The sequence below is a fragment of the Oreochromis niloticus genome, linkage group LG17, assembly GCF_001858045.2.
Source record: "Oreochromis niloticus isolate F11D_XX linkage group LG17, O_niloticus_UMD_NMBU, whole genome shotgun sequence".
In the NCBI taxonomy this organism is placed as follows: domain Eukaryota; kingdom Metazoa; phylum Chordata; class Actinopteri; order Cichliformes; family Cichlidae; genus Oreochromis; species Oreochromis niloticus.
In genome coordinates this window covers 17,149,291-17,174,218 of record NC_031981.2, presented here as the reverse complement: position 1 = coordinate 17,174,218, position 24,928 = coordinate 17,149,291, and the positions used below count along the sequence as shown (strand labels likewise).

The 24,928-nt window shown below is 40.5% G+C and overlaps 2 protein-coding genes across 3 annotated transcripts; both read right to left on the bottom strand.

Moving 5' to 3' along the window:
• Positions 1 to 157: 157 nt before the first annotated feature.
• Positions 158 to 6,237, bottom strand: LOC100703812 (tetraspanin-9). Its single transcript, XM_003448064.5, has 9 exons — positions 6,093 to 6,237; positions 3,105 to 3,146; positions 2,569 to 2,648; positions 2,278 to 2,469; positions 2,129 to 2,203; positions 1,920 to 2,021; positions 1,696 to 1,827; positions 1,233 to 1,316; positions 158 to 522 (listed from the first exon to the last, which is right to left on the bottom strand). Exons 3-9 carry the CDS (start codon positions 2,629 to 2,631, stop codon positions 451 to 453), a joined length of 720 nt encoding a protein of 239 aa, XP_003448112.1. The 5' UTR covers positions 2,632 to 2,648; positions 3,105 to 3,146; positions 6,093 to 6,237; the 3' UTR covers positions 158 to 450.
• A 1,428-nt stretch (positions 6,238 to 7,665) lies between these two features.
• Positions 7,666 to 24,520, bottom strand: LOC100711480 (UPF0577 protein KIAA1324-like). 2 transcript variants are annotated; one of them, XM_019347085.2, is made up of 22 exons: positions 24,257 to 24,520; positions 18,775 to 18,895; positions 18,517 to 18,706; positions 18,265 to 18,412; positions 17,402 to 17,491; positions 17,214 to 17,319; positions 16,983 to 17,132; positions 16,629 to 16,717; positions 14,921 to 15,101; positions 14,118 to 14,246; positions 13,558 to 13,648; positions 13,345 to 13,447; positions 13,029 to 13,166; positions 12,614 to 12,886; positions 12,344 to 12,517; positions 11,779 to 11,968; positions 11,275 to 11,371; positions 11,089 to 11,190; positions 10,819 to 10,945; positions 10,432 to 10,610; positions 8,443 to 8,605; positions 7,666 to 8,108 (listed from the first exon to the last, which is right to left on the bottom strand). In XM_019347085.2, exons 1-22 carry the CDS (start codon positions 24,401 to 24,403, stop codon positions 8,037 to 8,039), a joined length of 3,060 nt encoding a protein of 1,019 aa, XP_019202630.1. In that variant the 5' UTR covers positions 24,404 to 24,520; the 3' UTR covers positions 7,666 to 8,036. The 2 variants fall into 2 exon arrangements, with proteins under 2 accessions (XP_019202630.1, XP_003448141.1); XM_003448093.5 differs by having other exon boundaries at positions 7,666 to 8,105.
• Positions 24,521 to 24,928: the final 408 nt, after the last annotated feature.

Below are 24,928 nucleotides of genomic sequence, written 5' to 3'. Positions count from 1 at the left end.
ATCAGAGGATTGCAGCAACAAAAGCAAATCTCAGTAATCATCACCTGGAACAAAAAAATCTCTTCAAACCGCATTTCTGTAGAGTGCTCTTTATCTTTATTGAACATGTTAGTACACAACGCTCGCCTTGTCTAAGCATTTTTCTCAAACACGTGGCTTTCCACGACCTGATAAATCATTCTCAGTCTTTCTCTCTGTTCTGATTTTTCTCTGGTTATTACTTTACATTAGAAAAAACACAATATATATTGTGATTTTTATAAAAGCTAACTATAAAAAAACAAACAAACCTAATTTAAATGCTATTCACAACAATAACTGGGTGCAGAGATGGAAAAAAAGATAAAAGGCTGTAGTGGTACACATAAAAACTGGCTTTTTAAAAACTATAACAATGATATATTTCATGTACCCAAAGCTCAGACGTGTGAAACACCTCCATTAATCCCCTCAGGCTTCGTACTTCTTCCCTGCCCGGTGGATCTGTTGGTAAAGTGTCATGGAGAAAGCCATGCCCAGCAGCTGGAAACAGAAAAACACTCCAGTTAATAAAGAGCTGTATTATGAGGCAGGATTTAGTGCTTAGCGAGTTAACTTTAGAAGGCGGTTCCCTTCTTAACCAGCATAACCAGCCCTAAACCGTTTCTGGAGCCTGATAAGAGATCAACATGATCAAATCAAGGCTTATTGGCCAATCGGTTCCCTGGAAAATTGTATCACAATTCCTGGAAGATAGTAAGATGGTCTCTAGGGTTATGGGACAGTCTGAAGTTATTGTTTTTTCTCTCATGAGTAAGAAAATAGATCCTCAGGGGAAGCTTATTTCCTGTTGTTCTTTGAGCGTTAATATACTGAAACCGTCCTAAACTTTTGCCTCATTTTACTCTTGTCAATACAGTCATGTTGGAAGCCCATGAATACTTGCTGTAATGTGCCATATTAACACTCAGCAGCAACCTGCCAACCCCAGTAGCCTTAGACAGAACCTCCAGTTAGCCGGGGGTGGTATCTCACAGCTGTTAGGGAGAGGGGTCCCTAACAAAGTCTTTAAAGGCACATGGCCTTAATTGGTAGTAAAATGTCTTAAATGAATTTATATTTAGTTTTTTGTGATTCTGTAACCCTGAGAAAGTTAAGGAAACTATATCCTGGATATGTTGAACTTGCTTCATAGCACAGGCCCTGTGAGTATTTAAAGTCTGGATGTGAGCACCGGATAAGGTGCCGCTCACCTGTATGACCAGCACACACATCGCAATAGTCCCCAGAAGGTGCTTGTTGTCATCCAGCCACTCCTCAACCTTCTCATAACAGCCCTGAAAAAACGAGGAAACGAGATCAACAGGAGACATCGGGTCACAATAAAGCTTTACTCTGAGTTCACTCTGAGAAGAAAACTTTTCTCCTTTTGTTCCTGGTTATTAACATCTGTCATTGTTGCTGACACACTCAAACACAGCCTAATGCTTCTTTAAATTCAAATAAAACAAAAAACAGTTTGGGATTAAGTTTGAGGTAAAGAAATAACAGGAAAACAGGAAAAGAACTCATTACCTATATGAACACCAACTCATTAACTATATGAGTCGCGGTTGTGCAGCTCATTTTAAACCTGAACCCCACCTTTTTTTATTTATAGGGCCTTGTTGACAACAGAAGGAATAAAATAATTAGCAGACTGATAACTTCACTGACCCGCGTCCAGAACACATTGGAGGCGTTGCGTCCACAGTCTGGGTAAACCTGCTGGCAGCAGCGGTCAGGAACCACGTCATCATGGAACGCCGTGTGCCAGTCGCGGTGGTTCGTCACGCCGCAGCACTTCCACTGGTAAACAAGCAGGAGGGGAGGAAATGACAGTGCATCATTCACTCAACAAGGAGCTGGTTTAAAGAGTCGCCTTTAAAGCGTCTGCTCACCTCTCCCTGTATCGTGTTCCAAGCATCCCTCAGGCCGGCGTTGTTGTCCGTGTTGTACAGCACCAGCCCTTCTTTCAGGTCCTGCCGGGCATTTTCACTCACCTGTGCACACAGAACCAGAGAGGTGGATCATGGGATATGAAGTCACACTCATCTACAGCTTGGGAGGAGCACTAATGAGCATGAATGTTGGCGTTTTGCAGTCTTACCTTGTCGGTGTAGACGAAGAACAGGATGAGGAGGATAAGTTCAGCTAACAGGATGATCAGGAGAACAATGAAGAACTGAGTAAAAGAAGAAAAGTGTCAACATTAGATGAACAAAAGTTCATTTATACTAAATATGGTAATACACTCACACTCAGCAGGAGGCACTTGTTCTCCTTGATGGCACCCAGGCAGCCCAGGAAACCCGTCACCATGACCACGGTGCCGAGGGTGATGATGAGGTTGGCGGCGGAGAGCGAGGGGAAGGAGGGAGAGAGAGTGGCGAAGCTGCCCTGAGAAACCGAGAGCCATACGCCGACACCCAGCAATCCACAGCCTCCCAGCTGAAACACACAGGAAACTCAGACACTTCCTGCTGATTCGGTGACGATAAATTGCGTTAATCTCTTACTGCCGAGTCAGTGTGTGTGTGGAAAAATTACCCAGAAGAGCAGGTTAAAGAGGAAGAGCATGTACTTCACACAGCAGATGCAGCCGCGAGCCATGACTGAACCAACAGGCACTGAATAAATAAATCGATAAATAAATAAAGATTTTTTAATGGCAGATTTATATTAACAGTCTAAAAAAAGTTACTAAAGCTTTGAAATAAACTGATCTCAAGAATGTTACCCAAACTCCCCTTTAGGGCACGACTGTTCCCACTGTGCGCTGATAAAGTTTCTTAAATTATTTTGGTCTGTGCAAGGATACAACCACCAGTATTTACTTAATTTAGCTCTAAAATGAACTTTTATTACATAGAGCTGCACCTACATCATAGTAAGTGGCAATGGTTTGAATTTTTAAGGGAACAAAACATGATTCACTTGTTGTGCGTTGCTTGTTTGCGCAGAAAAACCACAAGTCACAAGTCACAGTCTGCTTTGATGCACATTATGCAACATTGACTGTAAACAGTTTCCTCCGCAGGGACTAAAAGTACAACCACTACACAGCAAAGAGGAGATGAACTCACCACTTGAACAAGCAGGAGAACGCAGAAGCTCTAGTGGTGTATCTGTGACACACAAACGTACATGAGCATTAACACGGCGCCTACAGGTGTAAACAAGTTTTAAATACCACTTTAACTGAAACGGAACTTTCCACACAAACAAACTGTTGTCACTTTAAAATGAAGGGTAAAAAACAAACAAACAAGTATGTGGTTGAGTTTAGGAACATTTTTAAACGTGTTTTGTTTGGTAGCATCTAACCTGACAGCTCCACACATCCTTCACCTGTCCAAAGCATGGCAGTGGTGAATTTGTCCTCTGCTTTTGTTATTTAATAAAAACTTCAAGACATGAAGGCCAAATAAATAACAATAATGACTGAACACTCAAAAATCCCAACTATGCCTCGCTTCTAAGACTTTATTCATACATAAGCTTATATTCCTGTTCTTACCATTTTAGAAATATTCAAAACAGCCTGAAACTGTTTCAGTCAAACTATAAAGGACAAACTGAGCAATTCAAAATTAATGATCCAAATTAAATTTAGAGGCAGTGTAAATTTACATTTCATGGAAATTTTCATGAGGTCCATTCATAAAAGTGTAATAGATTTTACTCTTACTTGTAAAATTGTATTTGAGATATTGTAAATGTTTTTAAGCATGCGCATTTACCCTGTAAGTTCACTAAGTGGTAACAGTGTGGTTAACAGATAACTGACTAATAATACAACTACTCCAAGTCCAAGTACTTTCCACATTATGTTTTGGGTGGTGTCTTTCTTGGTTTCCCCACCACCAAAAGTTAAAAATAGAAAACTGGAAAGACATTACTCACAGGAAATGAATTCATTTAAGGACCAGCAGACACAGACTGCACACTCTAATTTTAGCCGTCTTGATATCATCAGTAATGTTGGTAAACACAGAATTCAGGCTGCAAGTACGGACCCTAGTTTTTGGAAGCATTTTACATTTATTGAACCTTTTATGAAGACAAACTTGTCTTTTTTAACAATGCAACTCCTTCATGGTACATGGTAAATGTAATTTGTTAAAAGTGTGTGTTTTTAAAAAAGTTAACTGAGCCAAATGTGAGGAAAAGAGAAAAGAAATTGGTTGTTTTTGTATTTGTATTTACAGCACAGAACAAAACAAAATATCCACGTTTTTAAAAAAAAATCATTACAGAAAAATAATAATTTTACCTTGAATATACTTTTAAATATATATAGAATTGTTGTCCACCTCTACTTTATTGTTTCTCTTTATTAAACAAAAACGTATCAACCAGAGACAATAACTTTCTGTTACTGTATTTTAAAATGACTGATAAGTAAGTAAAGTAAGTAGTCATGGTAGTCTAAGGAGCGTGGAAAGAAAGCGACAGGACTTCTTCAAGTTTCCTGAAGATGTTTCACTTCTCATCTGAGAAGCTTCTTCAGTTCTAAGACCAAATGGTGGAGAGTCCCAGGTATGTTCTTTTCTTTTCAAGAACAAATATCACAAAGTGCTTTACAATACAAAATAAGAAACAACAATTAAAAATTTCAAACAACATTTAGCATTTAGATGTTAATCATTTCAATGCTTTTTCTGCATTGTGTTTTAATATCCACAGAAATTTAGAGACTTTTAAGATAAAAAGGAAAGATGGATTTTATGATGGTAGAAGAACAAGGACACAATATCAGTGACTTGCTGAACATGGAAAGTAGAACGCCAGAGTCAATTATTTTTTCCTCATTTTGTTAACAAGATATTACGATGTGGCTGAATGCCATTAATAAAATATAACATTTAAAAAACATTTACTTTGAGCAATTCCTTAATATTTCTTACATTATCATCATTATTATTAATTGGTAACAGGATAACTACATCTATGCTGACAGTCATACTCTCAGATTAATAATATGTTCACTATAGAGAGCCTGCAACAAACTAATGGTACTGTTTCACACATCAGATTCATTCAGCAGTGGTTAACGCTGTTACAGAGTTTTCTGTTTGTTAGCAAGATTAAATTAAAAAAGTTCTTTTTTATTTATTTATTTTTGACCACAGGTATCAGTATTGGGGTCAAACACTCACCTCTTGCACTGTGACCTCACTAAAGGTAACATGAGCACATTTTTAACTTTGCTTATTTAAAAAAAAAAAATCATTAATTAATAATTAATTGATGACATTTTTAATTAATGTCATTAAAAAAGTATTTGCATACACTCCATCAGGGGAAAAAAGGTTCACTTTCCCATAACCCACCATACAACTGGAAGTCTTTTTGCAGCCAGAGTAGTCGCCCCCTTCTGGCCTTTGAAAATAATGACCTCTTCCATCTTTTATATACAGTCCACACAATCACATTTTGAATGTGGCTTTCAGACGTGGGCACTACAAAAGGCACTAAACTAGCATATACATTACTTAGATTGATAAAACCGTATCTATATTTTCAAATATAAACTTTCAGAAATTTTTTAAAACTTTTTTTTTATTAAATAAAGTTTTTAAGCTTAACATTTATATTAAATCAGAATTTTATCCCAGTCATTGTAAGCGTAAGCGGGTACTTTTTCATGCCCTCTGGCTCACACCATCACCAACTATCCCAAAACATCGCCCACACAGCAGCTTCCATATTTAAAAACTAGTGCGTGCATTAAATCTCTGCCTCGACGTGTTTTGACTGAGAAAAGCCATTTTGTTTTTGTTTTTTTAGACAAAGTGGGATCCTCGTCCCGTGGTGACGTCATCACACAAACTTCAGTTTGCGGTGTTACTGAAGTTTGCGCTTTAAAAAAGAGGGGGGGGGGGCAAACTGTAGCGGTGTTAGTTTTAAATCCACCAGCTTTATACTTTAGCGATAAGAAAAAATGCTAATGTTTGCCTACACGAAGCTAGCCCACTTCGCCGCGGCTCAGGCCGTGATTCTTTCCATGTCCATGTCGGGGGAAAAAAGAGGAGGAGGATGAGGACAAAAATGGGGGAACAATTTCTTACCGCAGTCAATGAAATTACGCTCATCTCCCCGCTAACTTCTGGAGGTCCGCATGCTGCTCTGCCTCACAGCATCAGCGGCTTTTAACGTACAAATCCCGCAGTTGGAAGCTACGAAGTCCGCTCGGAAGTTTCCTCTATGGCTGGAGGAGTAGGATGTTTTCTGGGGAGAAGGCGGAGCACAGCACTGGAGGACTGGAGGCGTGACTTTCGGGGGAAGGGAAGATAGTGAGCCGGTCAAAGACCCCGGCTGGGTAAATATGAGTGTTAGAATAGTTCACATAGTTTCCTATCATGGCTAAATCCCACGGTTTTATCGACAGAGTTGAAGCCCAAAAGAGCAGTGATGACAGTTTTGTTTCACCTAGCGGCCAACAGCGGTACTGCAACATACTAATAGCAAACAATACGGAGTATGAACGACCAGATATCAATTTATATTTTAAAATATTTCCATGCTGATTAACACTATTTAATAGTGCAAGACGTTTATACTGAGTTAAGTTATACATACAGTTTAAAAAAAAAATATATATATGTATGTATATAGCTACATAGGGTTTTGGACATGACTCACTCGTTGTTATTTCGCCTCCGTACCACCACAGTGGAATTTAAATGGTCATTAAACGCATCACAGTGAGACCGAGGTGCAAACATTCATCTTTAATTCAAAGGTTTAACAGAAACATAGCACAGTCCCACATTTTCAAAAACAGTGAAAGCCCATTGCAATCAGTGACAGCCTGAAGATTAGAAGCCCTGGATATCATCAAATGCTGTGTTTCCTTTGCGAGGCCTTCACTGCAGCTGCTGCTTGTTTGTGGGTTGTCTCTGCCTTCAGTTGTGTCTTCACTAACTGAAGAGCATGCTGTGTTGGAGGATGCAGGTGAGTGACTTAGCCATTTAAAAATATCTAATTTCTTTGCCCTGAGAAAGTCTTGGGTTGCTTTTGTAGTATGCTTTTGGTCTTTAATCATTTTCACTGTGAAGCATTGTCTAATCAGTTTAGCCCTGTACACTCCTATCAACAAGCACACCATCAAAACATGATTGATAATAATAATAAAAAAATTCTGCGCAGATTTTTAAAAAGTGTATTTTTTCTAACAGCCAAATGCGGGTGACTCCTCTGACTGCAGAGACACTTCCTGCCATCAACTGTCCTCACTCTGTGACATCAGTAACACTTCCTTGCTCATAGGAGGTTGCCTGATTGCTGGACTTTTAACTGCATTATTTTAAGCTCTCTACCGTACAATATAAAGCACCTTGAGGTGACTGCTGTGGTGATATAAATAACACTGAACCGAAGAACACCAAGCTGGCTACATCCATCTTTATCATTTATAATACCCATGTACCAAGCTCATAATAAAAGTATGGCCTTAAGTCAGCAATACAATAAAAACAAGCTTTTAACCTTCACTCTCAATTACAAAGGTATAACGTGTTAAAGGTGTTTGACCTCAGCCTACTTTAAATATAACAGGTGTCTGTTAAGGAGGCAGAGTGGGTGGATGATGATGTCATATAATTAATGCTTGTATGTGAACCCCAAACATCCACGCAGAAATCCCCAAAGCCAAAGAGAACTTTAATAAAGGTTTGACATCATAACATCAATATAAATACGTGACTCTTAACAGAAAATACCAAATTAAATTACAAAATATACAAAAAAACCCAAACATTAAAAGCATGTTTTCCTCTCTCAGTAACTGCTGTTGAGCATCCATAGTGATAAAGCAGGAGCTTCCTGTGTATTCCAGGGTGGAAGAGTTAAAGCCATTGTCCATACTGTCCTCAAACTGGGGTGTGTAGAGGTCCCCCCACAATGAAGGAGGTTATAAGAGACACGTAGGGAGGTGGACAGCGAGACCATTGCTAACAGACTGTTCCTCTGTTGTGTAAGCCCAGCCTCGCTCTTCCTCTGCTGGCATCAGTTTAACCCAGGACCCATCGATCAGACTGTGAGGATTTCAACTGCACAGACTCGCTGCTCTCTCCATCCTCCTGCTGAGACGCACATATTAGAAATGTTATGTGTGAAATCAAAGAGACAGAGGAGAGGGCAAAAAATGACTTTGGGCTGTGTGGAAGTCTAGAAGTCTATGTCACCCTGTGACCTCAGTGAACACTTTTCTGATGACTTTATGGGCTCATTGGATTGATTTTATTGTTAAAAAGTGGACTTTAGCAAGTGATACATCAAATTAAAGAACGTACATATGCACCAAGGGCTGCATTTTCTTATCTGCAGGGGTAATGGTGATATAAATTAAACTGCAGGGCAAATTGACATGCAGATGGTAAATCTTTACACGTGAAGTAAAATTAACCTAATGCACACCTTGTTGGCAATGGCACGCAGTTTCCCCAGCAGCGAGGGTTTCTGGGCGTAGACCACATCGTCATCGGGCTCCTCTCCTTCAGCCAGGCCACAGCTGTCTGCAGCTGGCAGCTCACACTCTTTGTTGGCAGACATTACCAGACGAGAGTACTTGTACTCCAGCCTGGCCACAGACCACAGGGTGTGAATCACAATCAGGCAATGTATCATTTAACATCAGACAGCATCTGGTACGAGTCTGTGTATTTTTAACCAGAAATTCTTTCCATTATTGTGACATCTATTTGACTCAGCTTTCTGGAGAAAATCACACCCCTTATGTACTCAGTCACCCCCTTCATGCCCAGTTACTCATACCTCACAGAGCTGCTTTTCTTTTCTTTTCTTTTCTTTTTTTTACACTGATGTCAAATGTTGATCATTTTAAAAGCGTAATATTAAAACAATTTCCTTTGTGGGATATTGTTAACACTTAACTTAACACTCTCACTTAACTGAAAATATTTTTGTTCTTCTTTCTTTTGTTAAGTGTAATTTTTCTGGAAATATTTGTGTGATTTTTCTTTTTCGTAACACTATAAGAAAGCCCCAGAAGTGCAATTAATCTAGAATTAAAAGTAATTTCCATATATTCAATCTGAAATTGCAATGTAATTATATAGTCGTAGAAATACTTAGCATTGGATACACAAGAATAAGGAAGTAATACAAAAATTATACTGTTAGTGATATTAAGTAGCGCATAATTTGGGTGTATGCCCTGCGGCATTTGCTGGTGTTTATTTTTTCTTCTAAGCAGGAAGGGGAGACCAGCCCTTATTACATTTTTATATGTAATATAAAAGGAAAATTCAATAGTGGAACTTACTTAAACATTAGTTAAAGTTACTTAAACATTACTTAAAATTAGCTACGCATTACTGAAAAGTATTTCCAGTATACATTTTTAAACCTTATTGTGAAGACTCTATCTACAAATGAATTCATGATGTAAGGTAAAATACGTGTCACGGTCCTGGGACGGTGACCCAGTTTTTGGTTTTTGTACTTTTACTTTTGATTTTATTATGAATTGTGACTGTTTGTGTTTTGGTTTCTGTCCTAGTATTTCTAGCTCCCTAGTTTTGTAGTACTTCCTGAGTTCTAGTTTTTAGGTTTTGTTATTTGGTTTCCCAGTGTTTATTCTGTGCTCCCTCCGTTGTGTCTGCCTCTGTTAGTTGTCTAACAGAGGCAGATACTAGTTGTTAGTATCTCCCTCCGTCATCCTGTGTGGTGTCCCGGTATCTTTCTGCGTCTCCCTGCATCTCCGTTTCATGTTTCAAGGTTTCAGGTTTGTTTTCGCTTAGTTTTCCCAGTTTAGGTTTTCTCAGTTCTGCTTTCGCCATCCTCGCCTTTGTTGTATGTTCACTCACCATAAATAAAGCTCCCTCACATCAGTAGTGCCTACATCTTGGGTCCTTTAATAATTCCACAAAGTTTGCTCTGCTAACCGTGACAACATGAGGATTGCACCCTTGATTGCAGGCTGTGCTATAACTATAAATATTTGTCTTATGTCTAGAATAATATTTCATTCAATTTCTTTATAAAAAAAATGAATCACTGTTAAATCACTGTTACAGTGACCTTAATCACATGATACGCAAACATTTAGTGTGCTGTATTTGCACAGACAGATACGAGAGGTCACAATTACGGTGATAATAAAGACAGATTATTTCTTTTCATACACAAGCATGTTCTCAAATTCTGCTAGCCTTTAAAATACATTCAAGATGATAGTAACCATAAAGGGTTACAAACAGATTTTTGATTTCAGTCTGCAATATGTTTACGATTCACTGATTTACAACGCTGGCCATTAAAACTGTCATCGGTGCCTTCAGGGTGAAGAATTTGCTGTCACAGACAAACAACTCTGACCACTAATAACAATTTGGTGTGATCTTAATGAGCACATTGGCCTGCTGTTAGGGTGCCTCTTATTACCTCTTGTTTTTCTTCCAGAAATAGCAGGTGAGGGAGATGAGCAGCACGGCCACAAAGGCCCCGCCTCCAACGCCGACCTTAAGCCACAGAGCGATGGCCTCACACGGGGAGGAGCTCCGAGGAGGCAGAGACACTCCTTTGGTGCACAATTTGGGCTCATTCCACACATATAGAGTTTCCTGTTGAGATGAGGGGATTTCCATTACTGATTATTGTGTTTTCTCAGGTTATAAATCTGTTTGTTCCATTAAAACTTAATTAAAACTGGTTTTGGCTAAACCATAAAAGTTTAAAAGTGTTTTGTTTTTATTTTTTCCTGCAAAAAATCATGTTGTACGTAGTGAGGGCTGAAAAATGCTGGGAAAGATGAGGCAAGGTGTGAGTTACCTGGACGCCTCCCTTGCAAGCTCCCTCTATCTGGTGGTAGTCGTCCTCAGTGCATCGTGGACAAGCGCTGGCACTCTCCCACAGGAAGTGAAACGTGCATCCATCACATGTTCCTGCTGGACAGGAGCTGCACGAACACACAGATCAGTTATAGAGCTGCTAAGAGTAGTACATTTGTTACCTATTAGTTATTGACTGTTTTTGTTATCAAAGTATAAAAATAAGCATCAAATCTATATAGAAATCACACTTTAACTGACGTGCAACTACCTGGGCACGGAGAGCTCTCCTCGCTCAGACTTCTCTGGGTTACAGCGAACGGTAATGACTGAACTCCGACCCTGATCACATGATGCCGTCACCTGCGTTGACCTGAAGGAACACAAACACACATCTGGGACTTGAACACAACAAAAATATTTGACTGCTGCTTCCAGCTTTCTTTTTTCTTTTTACCTGTAGAAGAAATTGATGTCGGGAACATCCTGTGAGTTTTCCGGGAAAAGATCTGGTTCGGCGTTCACACCATTGAGAATGGTGTCTACTGTCGCTCCTGAAAAAACAAAGACGAGAGACATCAGGGCGGTTTTTACCAGCCGATTATCACAAAACTGCATGACGCTATTCAACCAGCACCAATCTGGGTGATCCAACCCAATTAAAACTGTTCACCCAGGGGTACAGCAGGGGGCGCTCACAAGTTAGTCCCAAATAAATCTGTTTCACAAATTGTTTCCATTAGTTTTTCTTATAGTGAAACGTCAGAATTCTCTTAATCCAACCTGATTGGTCAGTTAAGGCTTTACAAATAGACACCATCCACTGATGGGACTTGATTCCATATGATAACTAGACTTAAAAAATGTAATTAAATCCCAAGAGAAATTCCCAGGTATGTATATGAAGAAGCTTGGCGGTGATTGAAAGTGAGGCCTCAGGAAGTCCTGTTTAAGTCCTTACCAATAAAAGTGTCAGCAAGGCTGATGGATTGCGAGGAAATGGCCATCCTGAAGCCCCGCCCATCCGATGGGATTATGGTCGACTGACAGATGAAGCTGTCCACTGAGTTCACGAACTGAGCTGCGTCGCTCTGGTCGTCTTTGTTGGACACGTCGGTGACGTTATCGGTGCAGACAGCAGCTCTCTTCCCCTGCAGCCAGCACCAAAATTAATCTGTCAGCATATAATATCTCTAAAGTCGGATTATTTTCACGTCTATTTTTCACCACTTTACATCATAACGAGATGTGGACATGGACATCCCATCTCATGGTCAAATATACAATATATCCACCATTAAAAATTAATTCTCAGTTTGGTTTTTAGATCACAAGAATTTAGATGACTTTATACAAGACAAGGAAACTCAGTTCTTAAATCCCTCACACATAAAACATTCAATAAAACACAGGTGAAAGATTAAAAGGACAAGAGAACATTTAAATAATTTTTAAATACGTTTCCTTCACAGGCTGATCTCTGAGGTGTTTTTGAGGCTGATGTAAGCAGAAAGCAGGTCAATTACCCCGTGGCCACACAGGCTAATGTTGAACAGATGAAGGTATTTTGTGCCTTTAGAGGTGAAACTCGGCCCGATGGTCAGCGAGGCCACATCGCTCAGGGCGCTGAGGTCAAAGGTTAGGGTGCGGTTGTTCAGCGTGTGGGTGAAGGAGCAGTCGCTGTAGCACCGGGAGTGTTCCTGAAAGAAAAAGGAAAAACATGATCTCTCTTAACTGGATAAAAGTACTAAAACACGATGATCCAGAATGAGGTAACATGACTGCAGGTCTCCCACCTTGTTACTGATACTTCCTGGTCCACACGCGACACACGCATCCTGGCCGTAGGTTTGTCGCCCGGCCAGGTGTGTGTTGGGGGGACACTCCTGGCATCGGTTGGTGTCTCTGTCGATGTAAAAACCAGCTGGGCAGGGAACGCAAGAGGAGCCGGCACGCTGGGAGTTCTGAGGTACCAGAGCGCAGGCACGGCACGCTGACGCCACCCCGTCAATCACGTTCGTCAAGTTGATGGAGTAGATCTTCACCGTATCAGCAATAAAACGACGGTTCTATAGACATAAATATGCCACCACAATTTCTTGTTGGATATCTTGAGATATCTGAGACAGCCTCACCCTCGGCAGGGCCTTAATAACGTTGCTTTAACAGCTGACGCCATGAATAAAAATCACACGACTAAAAATCACTCACATCTAGAGCATGGTTAGTCCTCTGGAAGGCCCACGTGTACGTGACGGAGGCGTTTCTGGTCATGCTGTGCGAGTACGACTGCTTCCCCTTACTGCCCTCCCAGGACTCCACCACTGTGGTGCTCTTCCTGTTCACGTCCTGCAGGGGGCGTGCCAATAAAACACAAAAAGAAAGGGTTTGATAACTGAGCAGTAACACGCAGAACACCGTTATATACCAGACCTCGGTGATGAGACGTGACCATTCTGACTCACTCAGTGAAGTTAGCCACCTAATTACCACCTTCTGGTGGAAATGAACACAAAGAGGCACACACCATCATGAAGTAGAGCTCGCAGTCGGCTGAGCAGATGGTCTCGAACACAAAGGTTATCCGGCCAAACTCGCTGCCGGTCATCCCTGAAAGCGAGGCTGGGACCCTGCCACCAAACACAAACACAAGCTCGCATTTAGTAACACACAGATCCTGTTTGTCATCATTAGGACAGGCTGGTTTCTTCTCTGTACATAAACACACACACACACTTACTTGAAGCCGGGGACATGCAAGCTGAGGATAAGATAGTCATTATCCGAACTTCCCGCTCCGCTGCGAATGTGATCTCCCGCCACCTCCCATCCTGTGGAGCAACAGGCGCGATGCACTCGTATTACACCTCCGTAATTCTCCATGACAGCATATGAGAGGTTATTTTACAACATTATCCACAATTAGCACAGCAGTAATGGGTAAAAAGTGGGTGCAGGTGATTTCAGCTCGCAACTCAAGCTCAACACAAAGCCCATTTTCCACCCAGACGTGTTCATTCAGACTCATTTTAAACTGGATTTTGTTGGGAGCACTGTCAGCTCTCCATTTGCTCTTAGTGATTACATTCATGGGGTATGGCTAGTGTTGTAGTTTCCTTTACTGTTTTTACATTTTTTTCATGTAAATTTTACTGTCATTTACCATAAAATTTATATTTTACATTTTCTGCTTTTACTTTTCTGTCAAAGTGCTTTGTAAAGTCTGCAGCTAAAGGTGTTACATAAACAAAGTATTGTTATAAATATATCTACTAACGTGTAAGGCATCCATGTGCTCACCATTCATGTCGTCACATTTGGAATTGCCCACGTTGAAACAGGAAGTCTTCATGTTGGAAGGCAGCACGTTCCACCATTTATACTCGTAACCCAACACCGGCTCGGTACCTGCAGGGCACTGTGCACACGCTGGCACACACACACATACATACACACACGCAAAGATCACATAAAAGCTGTTTAGACACGTCAATGACATTTACCTCCTGGGTACAAAATTGTGTTTGTACAATCTTTTCAGCCGGGTCGATCTTAAACAAATTCATCTCATAATGATGGACAGAGGTGATCGTTATATAAGCAGATGGAGAGGCTTTTTAAACTGCTGGGAGGAAGTTCAGCCTTTGAATGGAGAATAATGAAGGAATATAATGAACCTTGGTTTTTATTAGCAGAGAATTCATTTGCAAGTACAGGATCCAGCTTAAGTGTACAAGTTGTATGACTGTTGTAATTGTTTTTATTAGTTATAGTATGTTTGCCGCAGTTTACAGCATGCCACATCTCTTTACATGCATTTATTTATTGCTTTGTAAATGTTTGTTATGTACTGCTTTAAACTCATTTTTAGTTTTTTACCTGTATTTAATTTGAGTACTGCTTCTTTAAATTCTATATGCATTATTATACTTATTATATTTATACCTTAGATGCTTTTCTATAGCATTTATAAGTATCACTAACCAGCTCTCGTATGAACACAAAGCAGTGGAAAAGATAAAGATGTTTAGTTTGATGAAAACAAATTTAAAGTTTATCAACACCAGGGTGAGGCCGGTAAAGACAGGCGTGAGTAGGTTTACCGTAGGTGCCGTCTGAGTGCGCTCCAGGTGGGCAGGGCAGGCAGGTGGAGTCGTTGCTGTTGTAGTAGCCGGGGTTGCAGGGAGGGCAGGGCTCTCTCTGGCCTGTTGCCGGCAGCTCCATGGCTCCCGTGATGTTCTCCACGCAGATTTTTGGCTCCACCCAACGATACAGCACCTGCGTCTGTAACAAAGCAGGTTTAAAGCAGGAAATTCACTCCGCTCAAGCAAAAACAAACACCTTAAAAAAAGAAAGGTGAGATTTTTTTTACTGCCCTGTAACAAGTTGCACTTCTACACAAGCCGGTCGGCATGCTGCCTCTCAGGCTGACTCTGAGTGTTCATGGGTTGTTTATCACACTGAGAGACTTTACCTGCTTTTGATACAACACTAAGTGAGCTGTCGAACACTTTTAATGCTAAATTTTAATCACATCTGTCTTTCTGTGTGAAACGATCACGGTTTTTCATATGTACAGTGTAAAAAATTTGAGTGCTGTACATATCACGTGACAGGCAGTGTTAGAAATATGTGACAAAGTAAATAAAAATAATAATAAATAATAAACGAGATGAGAGAGGAAACAAAAAGTAAGTAAAACATTTAAAAGGTGAAACCATTTTAGGTACAGGAATACCAGCTGCACAAAAAGATTAAAAGTGAGGAATAAAGAAAGTTATTATTAAAGCAGTTCAATTAAAGACAAATCTAAAATAAATACAAAAATGATCAGGCATGGAGGAAGCCAGCTTATAAAAATATGTCTTTAAGAAGCATTTAAAGGATGAAAGTAAGCTTGATGATCAGCACACAAAACATTACAGCACAGATGTAGCAGATGGTTTCTTCATTGATGTATTTCATATTAAATATGTTCACAGAACCCAGCCTGGTTTCCCCAAAGGCTTCTTCCTGCTAAAAGTGAGCTTTTCATTCCCACTGTCACCAAGCATCTGATTGTTGGGGTTAATTTTTTTATGTTGTTGGGTCTTTACCTTACAATATAAAACGTCTGCTGTTGTTTTTTGGTGCAGCATAAATGCAATTTAAATTAAATATTGATGTTAAGTACGCCTGGCCGACAGGTGCTATGCGAAAGAGGGATTTAAGTCTGGCACAAATTAATTCTGCTTCACAAAGAGATCAAAATGTTCTTGTGAATTCAGTGGTTCGCTTTAACTTCTGAAAATGGATAATTATTGTACAAATATTAAACTGACAGTTGCAGTACCACACACACACACACACACACACACACACACACACACACACACTTGTTTTCATATCTTAGTGAGGACATCTAATTGACATAATGCTTTCCTCTAGTCGTTTAAAATAATGCCTAACCTTTAGCCTAAACCTAACTATAACCTGATTATAACCCTGACATTAAAACCACATTTTGAGTCTCAAAATTCTGGGGATGGGAATTTTGTCCCCATATGGGACTGATGGTCCCCACAAGTATAGTAGCATTCCAATTTTTGGTCCCCACAAAGATATATAAACATGGTACACACACCCACACACACATATACACTCGCTCTGGTTTTTCCTTGTTGACTTTGCATATGAGTGCGACACAGGGCGTGTTTATATGCATATCTGTCATTGTGTATTTAAAAAGGTCATTGTGTGTGTGTGTGTGTGTGAGAGAGAGAGAGAGAGAGAGAGAGAGAGAGAAATATGAAACATGCAAGCGCTGCTGACCTTCCCGTCGCTGTCACAGGCTTTGTGGATCTGGAAGTAATCCTTCTCCGAGCACGGCGGCTTCACCTTACATTCAGCCCATCCCTCGTCTGAGAGAGGAGGCAAACACAGAGGCAGGATGAGCATCAGCAGAGACCAACGAGGTGCTAAAACTAAACGAATCTATTATTATTATGAGGGAAGGTGTTTCCTAAGGTGAAAGACTTACCCGTCTCCTATCAAGAAATATGCAAGCTTATTATTACTGTAAGTTCACCATGTCAAACATGAGAGAGAGAGCTTACACTGTTTATATTATGACTGAAATAATGTAAACACTGTTTGTTGTGGTGCTGTTGGGTGTCCTGTACGTACGTGAGTAGTGGTGTTCGGGGCAGGGCGTACAGGAGGACGCCCCTTTCACAGAGTAAGTGTTGCTGGGGCAGGGCTGGCAGGATGAGGAGCCGGGGGTCGACCTGAACCACCCGGGTCGGCACGGGAAACACTCGGATGTGTAGGCGACACCTGGACAAAAGTGTGGAGACGCTTTAAGTATACACACACCTGCAAAAAGCATCCGACCGTGAGCTGGAGGTCAAGTTTTACCTTCTATTTGGATGTTCTTCAGCAGCACAGGCTTGACCATCTTCCCCCCCACCAGTATCCCAGTGGTTCTCCAGTACAGGATGTTGGTACCAGACTTCAGGCTCACCTGAGGCAAAGGTGGATACAGTGAGCCACACATCACATGATACTGCAGCAGCTTGCACACACAGGCAGAAACACGTGCTCACCGTGTGTGTGTCCCATTCTCCATTGTTGGTGACTTTTATCCATTTCTGATCGTCAGTCTGAGCCATTTCCTGGCATTGCTCATTCTGGACCTGAGAACAAGTTAACGCAGAGGTTATTATCCATACAAACAAACAAAAATGACTCTTCTTCAACATTTACCTTCTATTAAATTCACTGTGGATATGGACAAATGCTACACCCAGAGTATAAATTGAATAAACTTGCACAGCCTTGTGTTTGACTTTTTAAAGCACTACATTTCATCTGTATGACATAGGCTTAAAAACAAGTCAAGCTCATACAAACTGAAAACTCAACTGCTAAGAAATACCTGCAGTATAACTGTTTCTCTGCGCAAATGTAAGCTCAGCCGCCTCCTGACTACCTTCATTATTCATTAACCAATATAAGAATAATTAAAAATGTCTTCTTTCATAGCAAGATTTTAAAGGTCTTGCATGTAAGTTTTTTAGTAGCATAAACAGAATGAATCATATTTATGTTTAAATTTATTTATTTCTACTTTGTGGAGTGTACTCTGTTATTGTGTAGTATTATTATAGTTTATTTTTTATTGGTGCTCTATTCATTTTGCTACTGTAATTATGAGAAATTCTCATCTTATCTCATATAAAAAATTAGTGATTTGGACCAAAATTTTTCACAAAACTCTCAAGGAAATAGTTTACGAGCAACACAAGTTACGAAAAACTTTAACCAAGCTGGGCGAGAAGCTGAGCACACTGCACACGGGTAGTCTTCTACAACCAATTTACAATCACTAATCATCTAAATTGTCAATAAATCAAATAAAACACGGCTACTCTTGGTTTTATTTACTATTTTAGTTACAGGTGCTTACATAGAACTCAAAGAAGATGTTGTTGTCGGGGTACTGGTAGGTGAAGGAGACAGAGCCCTGTTTTTCCAGATGTACGGCATAAACCAGGGACACCGTGCACTCGTCACGGTTGGACTCCAGATACACGCCCTGCGGCGTCCACGATGAGCTGCAACGAGAGCAAAACACAGCGGCAGCATACTCCATCTTGTTATATATTCAATAATACATGAATACCCATCTCCATGGTAATGGTAATGCTGTGTGCGCCACCTTTTACAGGCCTGAATGTCCTCTCCATTCGGCCCGGTGTCGAGGAAGCTGGCCAAGCTGGTGAAGCCCGCAGGGATGGCGTCCCATTGGTCAAAACGAAGGCCGCTGCCCAAAGAATAAGAACCGGCCGCACACGGCGTGCACTGCTGTGTGGACATCTCCAAAAACTTCCCAGCCGGGCATGAGAAGGCTGAGGGAACAGAGAGGTTGTGTTGGCATGTGCACACACACACACACACACACTGTGGTGGTACTCACAGCATTCAGTGCCTCTGGTTGGAGGAGGAAGATCTGAGCAGGAGCCTGGATGCACAGGGATGGCGACCCTCCATCGTGACCCTGTGCTGTCGCACTCTGTGTACTGGTAGTAGTAGTCTGACTGCATGGTGAACACACACACAAACACACACAGACACGCAGATAGAAAGATCAATAAGGTATCCATTCATGGTTCCTAGGAGATGAGGCTGTTTCACGTTGATGATTCCCTGACTCAAGGTTCATATTTGTGGGTTTGAGTGAAACAGCTGTATAGCTATTGTTAGATTTTCCTCAGAGGGAATCCCAACACTGCTGGTGATACTCTGAGTTTTCATCTAGCATCATCATCAGGTCGAGGTTGTTTGTACCCACCAAACCTCACGTTTTTCCTGGTGAGGCTGTGCCTTTCATCAGAGTCATCAAGAACTACACTGTAGACAACATTTTAAATACCACACGTGTGTGAGTAAAGAATGAAAGTCCTAATGGACGAAATAGTAAATCTGTGGATTGGTGGATAGGTTAAACTGGACCAAAAATGACTGGTGGTTTCAAATTTTTCCCCTTAGCACTGTTTGCCTAATGTTGCCTAATTTGCCGGTACAGGCTACACACACATACAGTACAACATAGCTTCCCCAATAAGAGCTGACCCTGTGTAGCCTGACAGTAACAACACTGCACTGCTGCTGATTCCACATTAAACAAAAGCTGGTCGTACAAAGGAGAGCATGGAGACTTTTACAGGGTAAAAAGATGGCTGACCTCGATGTCCACAGCAACCATCCGCCGGTCCTCTAATGGTCCATTAAGAGCGTGTTAGCGGGTCATCTTATCAAAGGACTGCTGGCTGTGACCTCATGCTCATTGAGGGAACTGAATGCTCATCCACAGGCACTCTTTTTTAGTGCCCTTAATTTTAAAGGGCACTAAAACAGAGCTTTTTCAGGGTTTTGGTACCTTGTTTAGATTTTTATTCTATTCTACACATTGTATTTGAATAACATCCTGTTTTTATGTTTGCTTTAATAATTTTTTTAAATATTTAAATCTTACAACGAGGCCCCAACAAGTAATAATGAAAAAATGTCTTACATACTATTTATAATGTATTTATTTATAACCTCCGGTTGTATAAGAGCATATGGGGAACCTGAATTGATCTGTAGCCCCAAATAAAAACCTTCCTGCTGACTTCTTTGTGTCAGTCACTAGTTTTTTCAAGCTGCGCTGAATAAAATATGAAGTTCATTTAATATATATAATGAGGCTTATCTTTGGCATGCTCATTTGTATCTTTTATACCACCTATTAGTATTTCACAGCAGCTACTTTGATATGAAATAGAAGGTAAACTCGGGTGTCACTAGTCACAGAAATTACACTTGATTAATGTAATTAGTAACACGTGTTTTCACCTGTTTTCCATTTTAGAAACCAGTCAAGTCCAGCCAGCTGTCCATGCATCAGCTGATATTGGACTTGTTGAGTGATGCTAGCTTATAGTTTTGAATTTCACACATTATGGTGACCAATCCACAAATGAATCAGTGTGAAAATAATTATTAGTGGCGGCAGCACAACAAAACCTAAAGAAAAGCATTTTTTGTACTTTTAAAGCAACTTCCTCTGAGTCCAAAGCCTCGCTCTGGCAGATCTCCATCTCCTCCCCCGATCCTGCTGTTCAACTGGACAAACAAATCAGCGGAGCGCCGACCGACATCCGAGCAGCAGCTAATTAAACTGAAACAATCGCAGCGATAAACCTGACAGAGTCAATCGGTGCCAGAGCGATGGCTTTCAGATGTCAGATGCGTGTGCGTGGTGCAGATAAGCCTGAGCTCTTTTAAATGACTAATCACCTCGCCGCAGCAACAAACATGGCCATTCATGCCGCACCCCCTCCGACAAACACGCCAGCAAACATTCAAACGGAGGCTTTGCCGTGCGAGCAGCAGCATCACCTGCGCTCAGATTCACCTTTCTGTGTTTCTGCACACAAAGAGGGCTAATGTGCTGACAGTGGGGGAAAGGTGACGCTGATAAAAAAGAAAAGGACACGGGCTAATGCCTTTCGCTGGTCTCCTGGGTGACTCACGCCGGTTGTCATAGAGACTGATGGAAGGAAGCGAGCAGGGACGGGATAAAATTCAGTGCCTCTTTACAGCAGAGGTTTGAGGATTTGATAGGACCCTAATCTCTCTAACAATGTATTCTTTTAAGTGCAGAAAAAAAACATCTGGAAACTTCTGAAGCTGTATTAAGGTCATCTTTAGAAAACAGCACACAGCTGTTATATCACTGCTAACTGTTTATGCTTTATCAGTCAGGTTTCCAACCGTTTTCATCTGACATACCCAGAAAGCCCATTCAGGTGATGTAAAGACCCCCCTTAGTAACACCACTTCTCATGCTTTATTTTGATGTACACCTACACTCAGTGTTTAAACCACCAGTAATTTTAATTTTTCCCTGCCTAACATGATGTTTAGTCACCATTTCAACAGTTTATCCCTTATTTCTGCTATTGTTAGCTAAAATAAGGAATCAACTTTTCAGTGCCCGCTTTTTTAAGGCCCCTCACTCCTAAAGTAAAATTCCCCATTCATTTTCTCCATGTTCAGAAAATCCTTATATAAAGAGTTTAAAGCCTTGAATCAAACCAGCCAGCCACAAGATGACCCATGATACTAAAAAAATTTGATTTGGACCAAAAGGATAAAGAAAAGATTTTAACAAGGGCAACGGTGCAATACTGGATACATGTAATTATGTTTATCAATAAAGGAACTACTAATCCCACAATGCACAGCAGGTCCCAGATTCCATAGTAAAAGACTTCCAGCCTTCTTGAATTTCTTCTTGAACGACATTCAAAGCTCTTCTTTGGATGTAGGCTTCCTTTAGATGACCCCACACTTATTCAGTAATGTTTATATCCGGGCTCTGGGGAGGCCAACCCATGACATTGTGCCTAGAATTTGTTGTCATGCCGAAAATGTAAGCCAATGTTGCCAATCAGATGATTTCCTGATGGTTTTGGATGGTGGATCAAAATATGTCATCGTTGACATTTTTTATACATTCAACTAAAGAAATCGGAACCAATATGTTTATATGACAGACTGTTGATAACAAAGTGCCTAAAGATGACATTTAAAGTTAGTTCTTTGTTGTCTGTTATGTATAGACACAACATTGCTTCACCCCTTGAGTTTGGTGCCTTTTGTGTACTTGAATGTTTCATAGGTCAGTGTTAACAGGTTCAACAAACAAAAAAAAGGTCAGGTACAAGGACTGGACTGAAAATGAGTGAGACTGAGAATGATCGAGACTTTGCTGATGTTTTCCGTCACGTATTCATTTTGTACCATTGTTCAGACATTTCACACCTCTTTAAATGCTGTATTTCCATGTTTTGTGTGACAGCTATCAAGCTGAATCTCATCTAATCTAATAATGATAACTGCTCCCAGTGGCTTAGCGGCTCCTTGATGCAGGGTGCGGTAGGTTTTATTGATTTTACAGACTGATGGCAGTGAACTGTAATTTAACAGAGGCTGGATCCTATTTTATTACCCAGAATTCAAACTCTGACGAGAAATGATGCTGAGTTTTTTAGTTATTGAGTTATATTAAGATGTGGAACATTTTTATTTACCATTTAGAGACATTTGCTTCTATTATTTTTGCCAAGAGTTAGATGAAAGGTTCACTAACCCTCTTGTATTGTGCATTTCAATAGGAAATGATAGTAAGTGGCCATTAAACTTAATTTGTGACCTCAAAAGTAATAGCACAGTTGAATTGTGCTTCAATTTACATGCACAGTGATCCGGTTAATGATCAGTAGTTGTTATTTCCTATTTTAATTGTACTTTTTTTAGCTTTCAGAACATTTATAGTTTATTTATATTGTCTGACATTATATGGAGTTGTGACTGCCACAGTGTTTGCAGTAACTGATAACTTAGTTAACTATCTAACAGGATAATGTTAGCTAGGATTGCATGCACTTTATTAACTTTTTTATTTTTGTTTTCTGTTTTAAATACTCAAGTGGTTCATAACTAGCAGCTTTTCTCTGGACCAGGTGAAGGCAGGACGTCATAAAATGCAGGAGTGTATTCACAGAGAAGGATATTAAATAAGTCACTTTGATTTAACAAACTAAATAAACTTGTTTTTGTTAACCCATATGAAATTTTTGTTGTCATATATATGTTATACAGAGTCTAATCTTCAGTGATAAGGATACATATTTATCCTGGTATGACATATTTTTAAGATATTTTGAATGCTAACATTTTGCTGTGGTCTGTTCCTGCTAAAAGAAAGTTCTTCCTCCCCTCTTTCACCATGTCCTTGCCCACAGGCTCATCATTCTCTCTTTAATATGGCAGGATACTTATCTCACAATATAAAGCACTTTTAGTGTTCGATCTGTTCAGTATTACTAAAAACTAGCAAATGAGTCCATAAATAATCGCTAAAAGTGTTTGCCGGATCACACATTTCTTCATAACCGGACTTCGATTTTCAACCACAGCTGTCGCCCCCTAGTGACCATAAGAATAAAGCTATTTTTTCATTTACAGAGTATCAGTCCTCGCATGAAAATCTCACCATCTAGAGCAGCGGTCCCCAACCCCCGGGCCTCGGACCGGTACCGGTCCGTGAGTCGTTTGGTACCGGGCCGCGAGAGTTGAGGCTCAGGTGTGAAACGTATGGTTTTCAGGGTTTTTATCGGTTTTCAACGTTATTTTGTTATCGTTTTTATCGTTAACTCGGTTTTCTTGGGTCTTTTCACGTGTGTTATGAATAAATCTTCTTTTTTTCGGTACCGGCACTAGTTTTATTTTGTTGTATTCATCCGCGACACCTCATTGCCGGTCCGTGAAAATATTGTCGGGCATAAACCGGTCCGTGGCGCAAAAAAGGTTGGGGACCGCTGATCTAGAGGGCAAAAAGGTTCTTTTTCTATTCCTTCAAGTCATCCTTACAGGCTTGAGAGAGCGAACCGTGCCAGCAGCCTTTCTCTGTCCTCCTCAGCGAGTAATCCCGGTCGGGCTGGCCGGCATGAGGCTGCTCAGAAGGGGATGAGAGAAGGATTCCAGCTGGGTGTTTATAGTCAACATGAACGGCATTTTAAGCCGATCAGCGACGTGAAGGACGAGGCGCGCATAGATCCAGACCCGAGCTGAGCCGAGCCAATGTAAAGCAGCAAAACGACTTGGAGCCCTTACATTGTTTTTATTTATTTTTGTTTTTTTAATCCTTCTTTTCTTTTCTTTATTTTATTTTATTTTATTTTATCTTAATCTATTCTGCACATTTACTCCTGCATGCATGGCCATTTTGACTTGTTGCCCTGATCATTTATTCTAGGATAAAGAAAAAGCAAAGCGGAGCGGGATCTGTGTTTTTAAAAAGCAGCAGATATTATAATTATAATAACGATGACAGCACAGGCGCTTACCTTATTACACGGCCGCAGGTCTCCGGCGCCTTTAACTGATGATGTATGAGCGGCGATGATGATGATGATGATGGTGGTGGTGGTGGTGGCGATGCTGAGTAAAAAGCTGCAGCGTGCGGACCGGGAGGCCCACGCTTGCTCCCTCATCCTCAGTCCGGGTCACAGAGCGCCGGGTGTCCGCTGCCTGGAGCCGCAAACACGAAGCGGGCCGCACGAGAAGAGTCCCTATCATTGATGCTCCCGCCTGCTTGTCTCACCTATTCTCCCCTCCTCCACCCACAACAGCGTCAACAGGCTGATAATAAAAATCGTTTCCGGTACAGGTTTTCAAATTAAAGCTGTCTTGTTACGTCCTATGAACCTCAATTTTTATCACAACACCTTTGTCCTGTGTTTATTCTCCAGGGTTTTACAATGTGTGGTTATTATTATTATTTTTAATTAAAAATCTATGCAGTGCACCGGTGTCCTTTTTCTCAGTAAAAACTGTGTAAGATCTTAAAATAAATGTCTCTGAATATTAGTTAGTGAAGAGAGTTAATCATTAATGTGAATAATGAGATCTGCATCTGATGGAAAAAAGTTTATAATTTAAAATACAATAAATGTAAAAATATTTTCTAAACATTTATTTAGTTTGTAATTTTCTCTCTGCAGCATTACAATAACTAG